This window comes from Aspergillus ruber (assembly GCF_000600275.1).
Source record: "Aspergillus ruber CBS 135680 unplaced genomic scaffold scaffold00007, whole genome shotgun sequence".
NCBI classification, from domain to species: Eukaryota; Fungi; Ascomycota; class Eurotiomycetes; order Eurotiales; family Aspergillaceae; genus Aspergillus; species Aspergillus ruber.
The window spans coordinates 516757-531135 of record NW_024467303.1 but is presented as its reverse complement, the minus strand read 5'-3'; the positions used below and the strand labels follow the sequence as shown (position 1 = coordinate 531135).

General features: G+C 49.5%; 6 protein-coding genes and 1 non-coding gene across 7 annotated transcripts; 2 read left to right on the top strand and 5 right to left on the bottom strand.

Annotated features, from left to right (window-relative positions):
• Positions 1-171: 171 nt before the first annotated feature.
• Positions 172-2695, bottom strand: EURHEDRAFT_514096 (Annexin; the record flags this gene model as incomplete). Its single annotated transcript, XM_040786237.1, has 3 exons — positions 172-1472; positions 1520-1641; positions 1971-2695. 3 exons carry the CDS (start codon positions 2693-2695, stop codon positions 172-174), a joined length of 2148 nt encoding a protein of 715 aa, XP_040640550.1.
• Positions 2696-2989: 294 nt separating this feature from the next.
• EURHEDRAFT_t57 lies at positions 2990-3076 on the bottom strand. The gene has a single exon. It is a non-coding gene; the product is annotated as a tRNA-Val (tRNA).
• Positions 3077-3714: 638 nt separating this feature from the next.
• EURHEDRAFT_341190 (uncharacterized protein) lies at positions 3715-4789 on the top strand. Its single transcript, XM_040778405.1, has 2 exons — positions 3715-4632; positions 4692-4789. Exon 1 carries the CDS (start codon positions 3907-3909, stop codon positions 4552-4554), a length of 648 nt encoding a protein of 215 aa, XP_040640549.1. The 5' UTR covers positions 3715-3906; the 3' UTR covers positions 4555-4632; positions 4692-4789.
• Positions 4790-6203: 1414 nt separating this feature from the next.
• EURHEDRAFT_452171 (general substrate transporter) lies at positions 6204-7850 on the bottom strand (the record flags this gene model as incomplete). The annotated part of the gene is made up of 1 exon (XM_040784014.1): positions 6204-7850. The coding sequence occupies one exon, from the start codon at positions 7848-7850 to the stop codon at positions 6204-6206; it is 1647 nt and encodes a 548-aa protein (XP_040640548.1).
• A 212-nt stretch (positions 7851-8062) lies between these two features.
• On the top strand, positions 8063-8465 carry EURHEDRAFT_341182 (uncharacterized protein). The gene has a single exon (XM_040778404.1). It carries the CDS (start codon positions 8158-8160, stop codon positions 8374-8376), a length of 219 nt encoding a protein of 72 aa, XP_040640547.1. The 5' UTR covers positions 8063-8157; the 3' UTR covers positions 8377-8465.
• A 641-nt stretch (positions 8466-9106) lies between these two features.
• On the bottom strand, positions 9107-11237 carry EURHEDRAFT_529683 (uncharacterized protein; the record flags this gene model as incomplete). The annotated part of the gene is made up of 4 exons (XM_040787119.1): positions 9107-9399; positions 10399-10725; positions 10776-10988; positions 11124-11237. The coding sequence occupies 4 exons, from the start codon at positions 11235-11237 to the stop codon at positions 9382-9384; spliced, it is 672 nt and encodes a 223-aa protein (XP_040640546.1). The 3' UTR covers positions 9107-9381.
• A 679-nt stretch (positions 11238-11916) lies between these two features.
• On the bottom strand, positions 11917-14109 carry EURHEDRAFT_410653 (alpha/beta-hydrolase). Its single transcript, XM_040781411.1, has 6 exons — positions 13663-14109; positions 13569-13610; positions 13248-13519; positions 13080-13191; positions 12372-13029; positions 11917-12306 (listed from the first exon to the last, which is right to left on the bottom strand). The coding sequence occupies exons 1-6, from the start codon at positions 13980-13982 to the stop codon at positions 12133-12135; spliced, it is 1578 nt and encodes a 525-aa protein (XP_040640545.1). The 5' UTR covers positions 13983-14109; the 3' UTR covers positions 11917-12132.
• Between the last annotated feature and the right edge of the window lie 270 nt (positions 14110-14379).

The following is a 14379-nucleotide window of genomic DNA, read 5'->3' as shown; positions in this document are numbered from 1 at the left end:
ATACGATATTATACGAAATGATACTTCAACGAAATAAAAACAGTAATCATTCTTCATAATAAACCGTAACTGCCATGGTATCACGAAGACAAACAGAAAACCGACCCATAAATACAAGTTGTAAAAATAACAATAACCACCAGAACCATCGAATAATAATAATAACAAAGCCTACTCAACCAACGCAACCATCAACCTTCCATAGTCCCCACTCGTCTCCCCGCGCACTCTAGCAGCCAACTCCGTCTTATACTTAAGCCGATAAGCACCCTTGACCTGGTCCAAATGCGCCCGATTCCAATGCACCCTCACAGCCCTCACAACCAACTTCTCGTCCTTGGTGCCCATGCCCTTCATGCAATCTTCCATAAGGTCTGCGGCGCGCATAGCAGGGTCCAGCGCGGTCTGCAGCATGTGCAGCAATGCGTCTTTCATGTGTCCTGAGAACTGGCTCTCGAGGTGTTTCTCGAGAGAGGTGTGGTACCGGTCTGTAAAGGCGCGGTTGATCGCCCGGATCTCGTTGTCTGATGACCGTGCGAAAATACCACAGACTTCATCGACGTTGTTGACTATGCGCGCGGAAGTGGCGTTGTGAATGGTTTTTGCTTCGTCGTGCACGAGTTGCGGGTTAATTGGGGTGGATTCCTCGTGGCGGTTTGCGCGGAGAACATTCGCGAAGAGCGTTGCAGTCTTGAAGGACAGATCACCTTCTACGTCCTTTTGTAGGGAGCGGCGGTATGTGTGTTCGTAGGCTGTTTTAATGGCGTTAAGGTCTGCGTTCGAACGGCTTAGGAGGACGTCGTTGAGGAGCCATTCTTTTGTGCCGATACCCTCGACTGCTTCCCTTGCGAGCGCGACATCGTGCATGAGCGGTCCGTCGATGATGGCGAGCAGGCCCTGGCGGAGGTAGCTGCTTGTCTCGGACTTGACGTCTTTGTGCAGATCGCGCTTGATGTGCGATGAGTATGTCGAGCGGACAGCGGCAGATTGCAATGGGTCGAGCTTCGCGAGGACCTGGATGAGTGTCTTTTCATCGGTTCCGAAGCCCTTCATCGATTTGCGGAGGAGATCTGCTTGTTGGCGGAAGTCGCCGGGGGCCATTTGGCCCGGGCTGTAGCCGAGTGACGGCATCGCGGGGGGACCGTGGGGCATTGGGGGCGGCGCGAAGTGGCTTGGTCCGGCTGGGGCGGGTGGTGCGCCGTAGGGTCCTGGGACTGGTCCTGGTCCTCCATGTTGAGGATATCCGGGACCACCAAATGGAGGCTGTGGCGAGGGGCCGTGGAAGCCGGGACCTGGGGGGTAGGGTGCTTGTGGTGGTGGTGCGCCGTAGCCGGCTTGGGGAGGAGGGTGGCCGAATTGGCCCTGCGGCGGGGGATAGTAGCCCTGTGGAGGGGGGCTGCCGAAACCAGGCTGTTGCTGGGGATAGGGGGGTTGACCGGGGTAGCCCTGCGGCGGAGGATGGCCGTACGGTTCTGGCATTGTTAGTGTCATGGATTTTGTAAGTTGATGATGAACTCACGGTGAGGAGGGTAGGCGTTGTAAGACATTATAGATACAGTAGTGTATGCAGTACAGAATGCAATTGCTGTTGAGCAGGACAGTAGGATAAAAGTGAGGTGCATGAAAGAAGAGGGAGGCGATCTTTATATCATAAGCCGCCCCCGCGATCATCCGCCATCGCCATGCCGAAAGTTTTAGTACGGTGGCGCAGTAAGGCACATTTTTTCTTTTTGGCTGATTGCAAAGCCCACGATCTACTAAACGAGTACGAATCGCTAGACAGCAAGATTATTCATGGTAGAAAAAAAAGTTCATTCGTCATTACCTGGTCGCGTCGCATGGAGACATCACGGAATGACTGAGTGAAGTCACACATGACGATACCCATTCAACGCAAGCCACGTCCTCAATAAGTATCCCAATTATGTCCAAGTTATGCTCAGATATCCTGTATCTCGTTCCATCATTACTGGCTCTTGCGCTCGTCAGTTTCGGCAGTCACAAACGCAGCGCGAAGCTCCTTAGCAGATTCCCACAAAATCCAACCCGGAATCCACACCCACAGCGTGTTGAAGAAGAACAAATAGAACCACAAATAAACCGCATTCCCGGTCTCCAACTGCGCGCTGCCCGTAAGCCATTCCGGCGCAAACGTCATCCAGCCCCCATACAATTCAGCAGTCGCCAACGCCGGTGCAACAAGCCACAGCTTCGCCTTGGCCGCACCACGCGACGAAGCCGTGGTTCGGCTACTCGACGACTTCCACAACAGATAGCAAATGTAAATAGCAGCAGGCCCGCCCAGGAAAACCGTCAGAAGCTCCAGCGCAACCACATTAGCATCCGCGGTCGCCCAGCGGAAATCCGCCTTTGCATATTCTTGCCACAGGCGCGCGCTGGGACCAGTACCGTATGCAGCGCCGTAGACGCGGTCCTTTATGCCGAGGAAGAAGGGTTCACGGTTGAGGCCGGCGGGGACGGAGACGTAGCTAGTGAAGCATTCGTAGAGGAAGGAGCCTTCGACGAAGAGGTGAGTGAGGGCATCGTAGGCATGCCAGAAGAAGAGGAAGCGATTGCGCTTCTCGGTGGAGGGGATCAAGGCCGTGCTGAAGAAGTAGGCAATTGGCATCATGGACAGTGCGAATGCCGTGCATAGGCATGTTGGGAGGTCGAGCGTGAAGGGAACGGTCTCCATGTTGAGAATACACTCCGGACTACCGGGAGTTAGGTAGATACGCACTTGTATAGAGTGTCGTAGAGATGGTTTGCGAAAGAGGATGCGATCTCGACAAGTGGTGGATACACTTTAGCCCCTGATCGTTGCAGCCTGAGGCAGAGTTGTTTAAGTAAACAGTGGACTGAACCTTGGTTTCGACTGTGTTTTCTTGGTTCAGTTTCTGTACATGTAGTTCAATTAATCGCTCAATTCTCTATTTATTGTGGAATGCAAATACAATGCAGTTAAAAATAAGATAAAAATAAAGAAAAGTAGTCACGCCCGGGATCGAACCGGGAACCATCTCGGATCAAAGTTCAAGTTGTGAACGAGATATCATAACCATTAGACCACGTGACTGTTTTCATTGAAATACAGTCCCTCGAATGTTTGTTACCGTATACACTGAACACTATACGCCACTTCGACAGCATTCAATATCCATCAGAGCCTTGTGATGTCGACTTGATCTATTTCTGCAAGAAAGCCTTCAGAAGTGATGTAATAGCCATAAATTCCTCGTCCGCTGACCATAGGAATCCCCGGACGCGGGGAGCAGCAGTCTGATACGATCACTATATCCATCGCATTGCTCTTTCAACTATCCTACACTATCGACTCTGCTGATACTCAAAGTCACTTATGAAGCCAATTGCCAACACCGGCTGATCCAGATCCCACCCTCCGCCATTATTCGCTGTCCACTCGGGGGTATATATCCCTCATGCACTGACTCGGTCCAGGGCACTATCCTCCCCGGGTGATCGGAGTTATGGATCTCAGTAGCATTCACTACAGAATGCATTTTAATCGAGAGGAATGATATTCGTCAGATCGAAATTTGTTAGATCGCCTGTTCGTTACTGAGATGCCTTTCAAGTCACCCGGGCACCAACGCGTGCGCCTTGCACGTGCAGGTCTTATGACTAGATCGGGCGCTGGCTGGGGATACTGTTTCGCCTATATTATATCTGGCATATCCTGCTCCAAGTTGCCGACCTAGCTCCAGAACGGCACTTGGATCTGTTATCCGTTTCGGGTTTGGTTTCACTCTAGCTTCATCATGATTGCGGGTTACCGAAAGACATTTCGGGAGATTTTGGTTCTGGCTTGGTAAATGGAGGATTGTTTTAATCGCTCTCTTGCCCTGATTATTTCCCTGCATAGCTTTTGAATTCCAATATCTTGACATGCCTCACTTCCACCATCGACGCCGCCATACATGGCCCTACTGTGGCTCACCAGCAAACTCAACTCCGCGATACTATACTCCTATTTTCCAAGGCCCAGTCCAAGTCCCAGTCGCAGTACCAGCAACGCCACAAGCCCCTCATGCACCTTTGAACTACCACCAATTCGCAGTCCCCCTGGGCACAACAGACCTCAGCGATCAAGACGATGCTGCCTCTGCGGGAATCGTCCGTCCTAGATACTCCTTCGCGCAGCGATTCTGGTTTACCCCAAAGGGTCCCATCCCTGTGACCAATGCGACTCTCAATACCGATACAACGAGCGCTACGTCTTCACAGCAAGTCGCTCGACCACCTCTGGACAAAGCGCGATCGCTTTTCGTTCTACCTACGACGAGCACAGTCAGAACTGCTACCGGGGAGAATACTATGGTCTCCTACGCGGTACCGTCAATACCGCTTACCGTATACCGGCCGACTGTAGCGGTCAATAAATCACAGATGGGAAATGGTGGATACGGATACGGGTATGGATATGGATACGGGCATGTACCGGGGGGGAGGAAGCATCATCGCAGATGTCACTCTGAGAGACCGCGGGCGTGGAGAGAGCCGAGTGCGAGTTTGTGGACGCTTACGGAGGAGTGAGAGCTGTTATATGGGGTACCATTTGGATTTGGATCTATATTCCCATTTCCAATAAGGTTTGTACATTGCCGGATCAATGTATGCAAGTCGCACCTGATGGCGTTCAAATTTTAGCGTGCTTACGACTTATGTATTAGCATCAATTGAATTTCAACAAAAACGAGCCCGTTAGGGACCTTGAGTATAAAAGAGGTTTCCCAGGTACAGGGTTGTGAATATATCTTCAGCTACTGCGGTCACTTAAATGTAACAGGTCCTCATATTTGTATCGAAAGACCTTTCTTGCCTATCCTGTGCTGCCATGGTAACTTATAGTGTGTTGAAATAACCATATGCCTGTGGAAGCGGTCATCACACCTTCCTTCATTCGTACTTCCCACTCCGACGAACAATACTTCCTCCTTGCCTGAATTAAGCAAAATGTAACCTACTTCTCTTCCTATGAAGGATGTCAACGAAATTACCGCCCTCGTCAAAAAGTCCACCGATTACCTCACGCTCCAGCTCTTCTGGAGCTCCCGAATTTCTCATCGACGAGAGTTGTCAGGCTGTTTTCCGGGCCTTGGATAGATACTTTGTAACTGGCCACGCTGGAGAGCACGATGAATTCTAGACTTGCACGTCCGGTGTCATCTTTGACTCTCGGCTTCTATGCCGAAGATTGACTTCTCCTTTACATTGTAGAAGTCCAGACCGGACTGTCCACCAACATCTAACCCTGATTTTGTCACTCGTGCCTGTGCTTGCAGGCTAGTTGCACTTAGATAAATACTATGTGCAAAAATGAGAGCCGGTACGCTGTGTTGCGTCTCTCATGTTGCAGGATATTAGGAATATTCATAAAGAGGTGCAGAGTTGCAGCACTTGTTTGTTGCCATTGCTATTGTGACATAATCCAATGCAGGATAGAGGTTCACTGGTCAGATCTAAATGAAGGTGAAGTGCATTATGAGTCTGTGACAGTAAAGAATTCGGAGGACTACACAGCTGGAAAAACGCAGGAAATAGCACAGTTCTTGCGCAATACCGTTGACTTTGTTCTGGGTCGGAATGAGAAGCACCTCAATAAGGACCTTTAGAAGTTAAACAAAGATTTTTCCTGGCGCTCCTTCAAGACCATAGTATCTATGAACTATGTTTATTAACACGCTTTATTAGTCTATTGTATTCATTCAAGTGTCTTTATTGGCGCATTGTCTATCACGTGCAATCTGGGCTATGATGCAGTATAGCATACATGTCATCTTATCACTGTGTTCTATTATCACAACAAGGCATCGAAGTAGATGACTGTATTCGAAACACATAGACTGGTGGTCTTATTGGTGGATTCTCCTTCATATACAGAATTAGAGGGCCTTCGAACCTAGCCAGCAGACTATTGACCAGGATGGCTGTCATGTGGCTACTAACATCCGAGTTATAACGCAACGGCGTAATGGCATGCCTTTCGTGGTCATCCAACGCATAGAAAACAATTTACTGGTTTAAATCAACAAAGCTATCTCATGGTAGCTGTTCATTCAAATGTTTTGTCTTTAGATATCGAGAATATTATTTATCTGCATGCGTACATATCATGGTCGTGAATAATCCAAACTAATCCCCCCGTTTATGCAAAGTCCACCCTTTACCAAGACTTTCCCCTCTCAAAGCGTTTCCAATCGAGCTTCCGAGACTTCATGCTTCTCTGCATCACCAGAGACAGCATTACCTGTTCGGGCCTCACGCGATTCCACAGGATGCATTCCTCCACAAATCCAGCGCCAGTGGTTAACCATGTTACGCATGTTGAGCCCGACAAGCTTTCGCGTCGGCATCAAAAACAGCTCGTCAATCTCCTCAAGCGTCTTGTCTTTAGTCTCAGGCATGAAGAAAAGCTGGTAGAAGAAACCGAGAAGTGCCAGACCGCCAAAGAACCCGATCGTCAGGCCCGTGTAGGTCATGGCCGCTTGCATGCGGTCGAAGTTGTAGGTTACGATGAATGACCAGAGATACAGGAAGGTGGAGCAGATGGCCATGCCCTGGCTGCGGGTGTTGAAGTCGAAGCTCTCTGCGGGGATGACCCAAGTTAGACACGAGTATGCGCCGAAGAAGCTCATGTAGAGAATCATTCCGGAGAAGAAAAGGCCCAGCGCGGTGTCCTTGTTTGCCTGGAAGAAGGCGTCGCCTTTGTTGGTGTATAGGTAGCCCACGCCGACAAGGACCAGGCCCACGATGAAGACGAGGATGTTCTGTGCCCACACCCGGCGGCCGAATTTGTCCATAGTGAATACCGCGGGGATAGTACCCAAAAACAAGGCGCCGCCACCGACCATCGACATGAGCACGGACTCACGATCATCGAAGTTCATTTTAGCCATCAGGTTCGACATGTTGTACATGACTGCATTGATACCGGTCATCTGGCCGAAGAAAATCATGGCAGAGGCGTAGATGAGGGCGCGGCGGTTGCGCGGGATGAGGCACACCTCCATGTACTGCCGCCACCATGCCACATTATTTGACCGTTCAACCTCATTCTTGACCGTGATCTCCATGGCGAGATACTCCTCCATATTCTTAGGTTCGGTTACTTCACGCAGCGACTTCCACACTTGCCATGCACGACCGTTCTTGCCCTTGGATACGAGCCAGCGCGGTGACTCCGGCAGGAAGCACATTCCAATCCACAGAATTGTCGAGAACAAGACGGACGAACCCAGCATCCAGCGCCAGCTGCCCGAGGGAACATCAAAGAAAATGGCACCCGTGGCATAGCCAATGACCTCACCAAAAGCGATCATCAGCTGATAGATGGACACCAGATTACCGCGAAGCTCCGGCGGCACACATTCAGAAATATAGATACCAACACAACCACCCTCGATACCAACGCCAATACCGAGAATAAAACGCCCGGCAAACAACATCCCCACGCTCCGTGCTCCAGCGCAGAGACCGCCTCCCAGAGAGTACCACATGCACGAGACGATAATCGAGTTCCGGCGGCCGAGGAAGTGGTTGAGCGGCATCATCATCAAAGCACCGGCCATTGCACCCAAGGGCATCAACGAGGAGATGAGGGAAATATCGTTCGCCAATTTTGGATCGTCCATGCTTGCCCATTCGCCGCTGCCGATGAAATGCTTCCTGATTCCGGGAAGAGCACCCGATATCACGGACTGGTCCAGGCCGCTCAGCATTCCGCTGAACGCCGCGAAGGTGCCCAGGGTAATGACCAGGGCTCGCGTGTTCCTCGCACCGAAGGGGATTCGGGAAAAGGCTATCCGGTCATACGCTGATTCATTTGCCATGTACTGTTGGCTTTGCTGCTCTTGGATTTCGATCTCGCGCTCAACTTCGGCCGGGGAGAGCGTCACTGCAGAGAACTCCTTGCCGCCCTCATCGCGGGTGGTCACCGGATCACTCATGGTCACCTAGTACTGGGTCTCTGATGATAATCGATAATACAGTCAGGACATCAAGAGTAATAAATATAAATATACTAACACCCCGAATAAAAGAAAGGAAGCAATGAAAGGAAAAGGCATATATGGTAAAACCAGTGTCAAAATGTGAGCGGGACACTATATGTAAATACTCCCCACGGGCCGATTCCAAATGTTTTGCGGAAATTACTCTACCCCATCTCTATCCCCAGTCTCCACTCCCAGACCCCGCAAAGTGCTTCGAGGAAACCGGTCCACATATGTACTCCGGAGTATTTTCGGAAGTCGCATGCCACGGATCCAATCGAATCCGCCGAATGTCCGGCCTATCCAAGCCGGGATCTTTGGGCCCGGAGAGGTTCCGTGTCCTATACCAAACCTATTGGTCTAAACAACCAAGTAAGATCGGTCAGGTGCTGCTTTGGGTGGAGAATGGGTCTGTTTGCGGAGAAGGGTTCAGATCTGGCTTGATGTCGTCCATATACCCTATTCAGGTCAGAATCCGATGTATGTCTTTCCCGTGTTCAGCGAGCGCCAAGTGACGGCCCAGACTAGTTACAGGACCCCCGTTAGCCCGCGAGCGCGAGGAACCGAAGGAGATGGAAGACTCCCCCCTCCCCCCGACTCCCCGGTTTCAACTCGGCGAACTCGGCGAAGCTCCGTAGTCGGTAGAGGTTACAGGTTTTACGGAGACCGGCACCAATGGCAAAGATTGTGCTAGTGCTTGGCAAATTTTTGAATGCACGGGGCTTCAGGATCCTTCGGGATGTTTCGGGATCTTGGCCCTTCCAACCGTTAATACGGAGACCCCATGGGCCGGCCGACAGGATACATTAATTGCTCGTATTTAACTTAAAAGATCCTTCTAAATTGGCTCACCGGCATTCCGAATCAGTTGATTTGGACGAGGACGCTCGGCTGTCAGTGAGTGAGCGATTGTGTACGGATGGCAGTGACAGCTGCATTTTTCCCCGGCTGCCCCAGTTTTCCCCGGATATTGGATTGCTGGTATGTGATTATCCGGCCCACTCTCCGCTTATGTAATTGTAATATTTACTTAACGTAAGACTTTCTGGGTTCCATCCTCGTTTTCCACAAGGGCCACATCTATATGGTTGACTTCTATGGCTAACTTGCATGACCACCTCGCCGGACGGAGTAAGCAATTCGGTATCTCCAGGGAAGGTCCCGAAGCCGGGATAAGAAGCCGGGATAACACCCGGTCGAAGCCATCTCGTATTCAGTTCTGTCGGTCCGCCCTACGTTAGCTGGGCTGTTTCGGGAATTAATTTCCGTCGATGGCAACCACGATTTGCCAGCGCCGAGTCTCAGTGATGTACATTTCGGCACCAGAAGACAGCTCCGTGTGTGCTCAAAGACAATGCTGGCATGTTATTCATCGGTCCGAAGGTCGCTCTCTGGTGCGAATACCAACTTGGATGATCTGGAGGTGCATCCAGTCCGCATTCCGTGGGGTTATCTGTAATAAAACCTGGCGACCTTGAGAGACCGCGGGCCGGGGGGTAGGAATGAGCTTTAAAGACGACAGCGAAACTACCGAGTGAAACTTGCTCAGGACCCGGGAAAAGGGTTCGATGTAACTCACGATTTGACTTATTGTAACAGGCGTGCGGGTCCTCGAAGAGATCAAAAGGGGCATAATGTGGCGTGACTTGCCTGTAAGAGTTGCCTGTCTAGCTAAATTCCAGCCTCCACTGGGAACTTTTAAGCAAACAACATTCCAATAAGTGTGCCTGAGAAGCCAGTCTTTGGAAAGACATCAAACATTCTCACGCCACCAATACCTCACAACTTCAAGTTATTGTTATGTGATACTTAGCAAGTTACTAGTTATATTTCAATGGTCGAAGCCGATGGATTTTGAAACATTCCATTGTCATTCTTCGCAACGATTTTCGGCAACCTGGTGACAAACGCAGTACCGAATGTATGCCCAGCTAATATGGGATGCCGGCCATGCTGTGGGCCGAGATCCATATTTGAGGAACAAATTTGGACCTTACAATAGCTTTTGCTTCTCCCAAATCCTCTACTCGTTTCTCGAGCCATATTTAATGCTAGGAATGACTTCGCGGAGTTCTTGATATGTGAGCGTATATCACAATCCTAAACTAAGAATATCAAACGTAGGTGGCACATGCACTGGGCGTCTGGTAGCAAGCTTCCACGTCTTCATGTTTAGGAGCATTATTTATATCACAGGCTAGGAAGAACTCGTCAAACTTCGTCAACCAATTTTGCCTGATGCTAGTTTGGGTCGCAGCAGGCAACTCTGGAGTCAAGGAGCATGAAAGGCATAAAGATTTTGAAGGTAAATCTTTCCAACCAAAGCAGCAGGTACAAATCCCCAAAATCATAAGGCAGTCGTTAAATCATGCCCAACCCACGGCGCTAGAGCTTTCCACTTTCCCTTTGCATCATAGGTGGCTGCTTGGGAGAGCTTTATTCTGTTCGTGGCCTCCGCCGCAACCATTCTCTTCCACTTTGGGGACATTTTTCGATGATAATGGAGCCATAACTTAGGCAGGAAACGGACATCCTGCACACAATACCCGATGACTTCGTTAGGAAGCGGACGTAGGTTGAATATCTCATAAGTTCCTCCACGTCCTGGATCGAAAAGTTCCAGCCCTTTCTCCTTTGATTCCTTCCAAGTTCGTATTTCGAGAGCCGTCATAGGAGCATCTCTCTCGATGCATTTGGCCAGTCCTGCGCGTGTCTCCTCGGGAAATTTCGAGTTGCCAGTTCCATCAACTGAAGATCAATAACTCCGACAAGTCCAACGTTGAAATGACTGAAGAGGGCGTCTGAGTCATTGCGAACATCGAAGAAGACTTTGGGGATCTGGGATGATTCTAGTACATTTAGGAGAGTTTGACCGTTTTTAGAAGCCGGCTGCAAGAAAGCCCTTTCATTGAGAGTGTGAACATCGATCAAATAGGCCTTGTCAAGTGGAAGAACAAGGACTTGCAGAATTAAATGCTGCCATGTCGTGAAAGATTGATACCTTCAAGATCAATGTATAGCGATCGTGGGTCGGTGGGCAGGTCTTGAATTTCCTCAACCAGCCCCGCCACGCCAGCGTCTGTATCCACAAAGTCCAAGAGAGGACTTGACCTTGAATCCACTCCTTTGAAAGACGCCTCGAGATACGGAATGTCCAAAGCCTTTGCATAGATAAGTGAGGGTTTGCCCGGCGGTTCGGGGAGAGTAGTCTTCCCGCGACGGCATTTTGAATCGTGGTCCCAATTTCGTGCTTTCAAGTCCAAATGAGTTTTAGCTTTGCTCTCTGTATGCGTGAGAGAGAATTCAGAGGCAGGAGCGGCTCGAACAGAACCTGGGTGGCCATTATGAGTCCCTTGTCATCACTTGGGGCTGGTGCAGTACGTGTCACGCTGCCCGCCACCATCCCTACACCATCATGGAATGCTGGATGCAAATAACATCGTTTAGCTGGTTTTCGTCCTCCATGCGACATGTTGGCTATGAAATAATAGTAGCAAAGGGCCCGGCGTGCTATCATGACGAGGAAGTTGGAAACACGTAGAGGCATTAATTTGCTAAGCCTCGAAAAAATAGCCCAGTACCCTGCTCAAAGGCCGTCATGTGTCAGAGTTTGATTGCATATTGATGCATTAACCGGTAGTTACCGCCATCACAGTGTAACGTTGGCCTGGATAATGATAATGGAGTGAGAACACACCATGAATATCTATAAATAAGTGATGGCCATGTATGTACGAGGGGGAAAATAGGCGGATACGGGGAGATAAATAGAGAAGAGCAAGTTTACATCTGCCTCTTTCTATCTTGGTAAGCGACCACATATGTCTTTCATACAAATATTGAGAAGTACAAAACTTGATGTCTATCTATATGATGTTGGTTTGGATCCATGGAACTTCAAGTCGTCATGTTATACATTCACAACTCCCCCCTAAAAAAGAGAATCATCCCAGTATTATCATGATATATATATGCAGCTACCACTCAGATATCAACAATTATTCCCTCCACATCCTTAATGAAAAGTCCTCTCGCTCTCCCCAAAACAATCTCTTCCGTTTTAGAAAAAACGACCAAAATCCATAGCACCCCGTTGAGCTCGCAGTCAACCTTTGCAGACTCAATTTGCCGTCTTATTCGAGCCAAGTTTTGGCAGTAGGTCGTTCCATGACATATTCGCAAACGGTGGATACGCCGCCTCACAAAATGTTCCAGCCTTCGGCAAAGTCCCATCGTTGAAGTAATTCTGGATGGCTTTTCCTGTGCATACAGAGCCGTGTTGGAGAGTGCAGTGCTATATTGGTCAGTTTCAAGACCACTATAGCCAGAGGCTCAGAAATAGAAAGAGGAGTAACTCACACCGTATCCACCATGCTCCAACACAATACTCCCCTCAAAGCTCTCACTGATATTCCTCGCAGACCTCAACGGCGTCGTAGGGTCATATGTGTTACCGATAACAAGCATGGGATGCTTTGTTTTAGCTCTAAAGTCTCCCGTGTACCGCTCCTTGGCCTCTAATTTCCATTGGGTAGCAAGCATAGAAAGAGGGTTACCAACCTGGCCCATGAGGGCACTTTGATTACTCAAAGTGGAGACGGTGGGCAACACTTCATTAAAGGTATGTTTCCCGGGTTTCTTATCCGCGCAATGGATCCCGTAAACGGCTTCGTTCATGTTCGCACTAGCGTATGGTGAATTCATAGAAGCCTGAATAGCGAGGAACTGTGTCAAATTTCGGGAGAGCAATGAGTCCAAGGCCGCGGAGAGGGTCGGCCAGGAGGCCGGGGTGTTGAGGGTTGTGCGGATAATCGTTATGATGCTGCCATAGTCAATTATTGTTCCTTCATATGCGATCGGCTGGTATTTGAGAGTGTCGAGGAGTTGATAGATTGATTTCTCGAGGGACGTAGCTGTTGAGTTGTGGGTGGCTAGGGTGCATTTTTCTGGGGCGTTGATGCATTCTTTGATGAATTGGGCGAATGCTGCGTCTGTGTCTGCTATGACTTCTACGTCACTGTGGATTTGTTAGTTTGTCTTATGGACCTCGGTGAGGCAAAGACATACTAGGAGTTGTAATATTCATGCGGATTCATGACTCCATCAATAACAATCCTGTCGATCCTGTCCGGAAACATCACTGCAAGAGTTGACCCCAACACCGTTCCATACGACAACCCTAGAAAATACAACTCCATCAATCTCATACACATTAAAGAGTCTGAACGCACTTACCCCAAAACCTTAACAACCCATCATCCTCTACCGCATCAACAATCTGCATGATATCTCTCGCGGTAAATGCTGTCCCGATCAACTCCCCCCTCTCCTTCGATTCCGCATGTTCGTGGCAAGCCTGAGTGACCAATGATGCACTGGCCCACAGCCTACCCAGTGCCATTTTATCCGCTGGACCGGCGAATTCCTCGAAACGGGCTTGGTCGAAGCTGGAAAGACGGATGGTGTCGTTTTCGTAGCAGGAGAAGGTGAGGGTGTTGGCTGTTCCTCTGTAGATTTATTAGATACGATATCGGTGTATGTATAGAGAGGGCTAACCGTGGATCGTTTGCGATAAGATCATAGTGTCCGCCAGTCAACCTAGTATCCATCAGCAACACATCACACAAAGGAACCCAGGGCTTGACCATACGTTTGCAACAACTCAGCCGCCTGTGCCAAAGTAGTCCTCGCCTCGAGCCCCGGCCCACCAAAATTAAATATGATACTGCCCTTCTTCGGTGTTTTGTCGGTGGGCACCTTGAGCACCTGGACATCGAGAGTTGCGTCTGATTTTGTGTCCGTATAGTCCAGGGGTACGGTAATGTTGCCACACTGCAAGGGGATCGTAGCGCCTGCTTCAATCTCGGTCTCGCAGGGGCCCCAGGTTATGTTACCGTCAGCACGGGAATGATTCGTAGCATATGCGCTGAGCGCAAGAGAGAGCGGGAGGAGGGTGCGCATCCACGACATGTTTGTGGTGATTCGTGTGTATTTGAGTAGAAAATCGCATTGAGCATTTACCTTTATATATACCTTCGCATATCTTCAGATGAGAGTATGCTTGGCACATATCTAAATACGAAGGGGCACGGCTTTGTATACTGCAGACATGGCTGAGTTTCTTGGCCAAGCAGATCTATCACAGGGTGACGTAGGATGGTTGAGCTCAAGGGTCTACGGGCTATTGTTATTAGAAAGGAGTTTCTGGGCAAATATCATCTTACTATTCTCTGGATCTAACCAACAGAAGCCAGCACTAGCAAAGTGCTGTGATTTGTGCGCCGGGTTGGGCACCTCGTATTGCTGGGAAAACAGGATCCGCCACGTCTTACCTGCATTATTCTTGCTGATCACTGAAGTTCACGAG

Bases quoted from the DNA above. Each gene is read 5' to 3' on its own strand.
- EURHEDRAFT_341182 (XM_040778404.1), top strand. From the start codon at position 8,158: ATGTTTTGCGGAAATTACTCTACCCCATCTCTATCCCCAGTCTCCACT.
- EURHEDRAFT_410653 (XM_040781411.1), bottom strand. From the start codon at position 13,982: ATGTCGTGGATGCGCACCCTCCTCCCGCTCTCTCTTGCGCTCAGCGCA. The intron at 13,611-13,662 runs GTATGGTCAAGC...GATGGATACTAG, and splicing joins GCGGCTGAGTTGTTGCAAAC to GTTGACTGGCGGACACTATG. The intron at 13,030-13,079 runs GTATGTCTTTGC...ACAAATCCACAG, and splicing joins CATGAATATTACAACTCCTA to TGACGTAGAAGTCATAGCAG.
- EURHEDRAFT_341190 (XM_040778405.1), top strand. From the start codon at position 3,907: ATGCCTCACTTCCACCATCGACGCCGCCATACATGGCCCTACTGTGGC.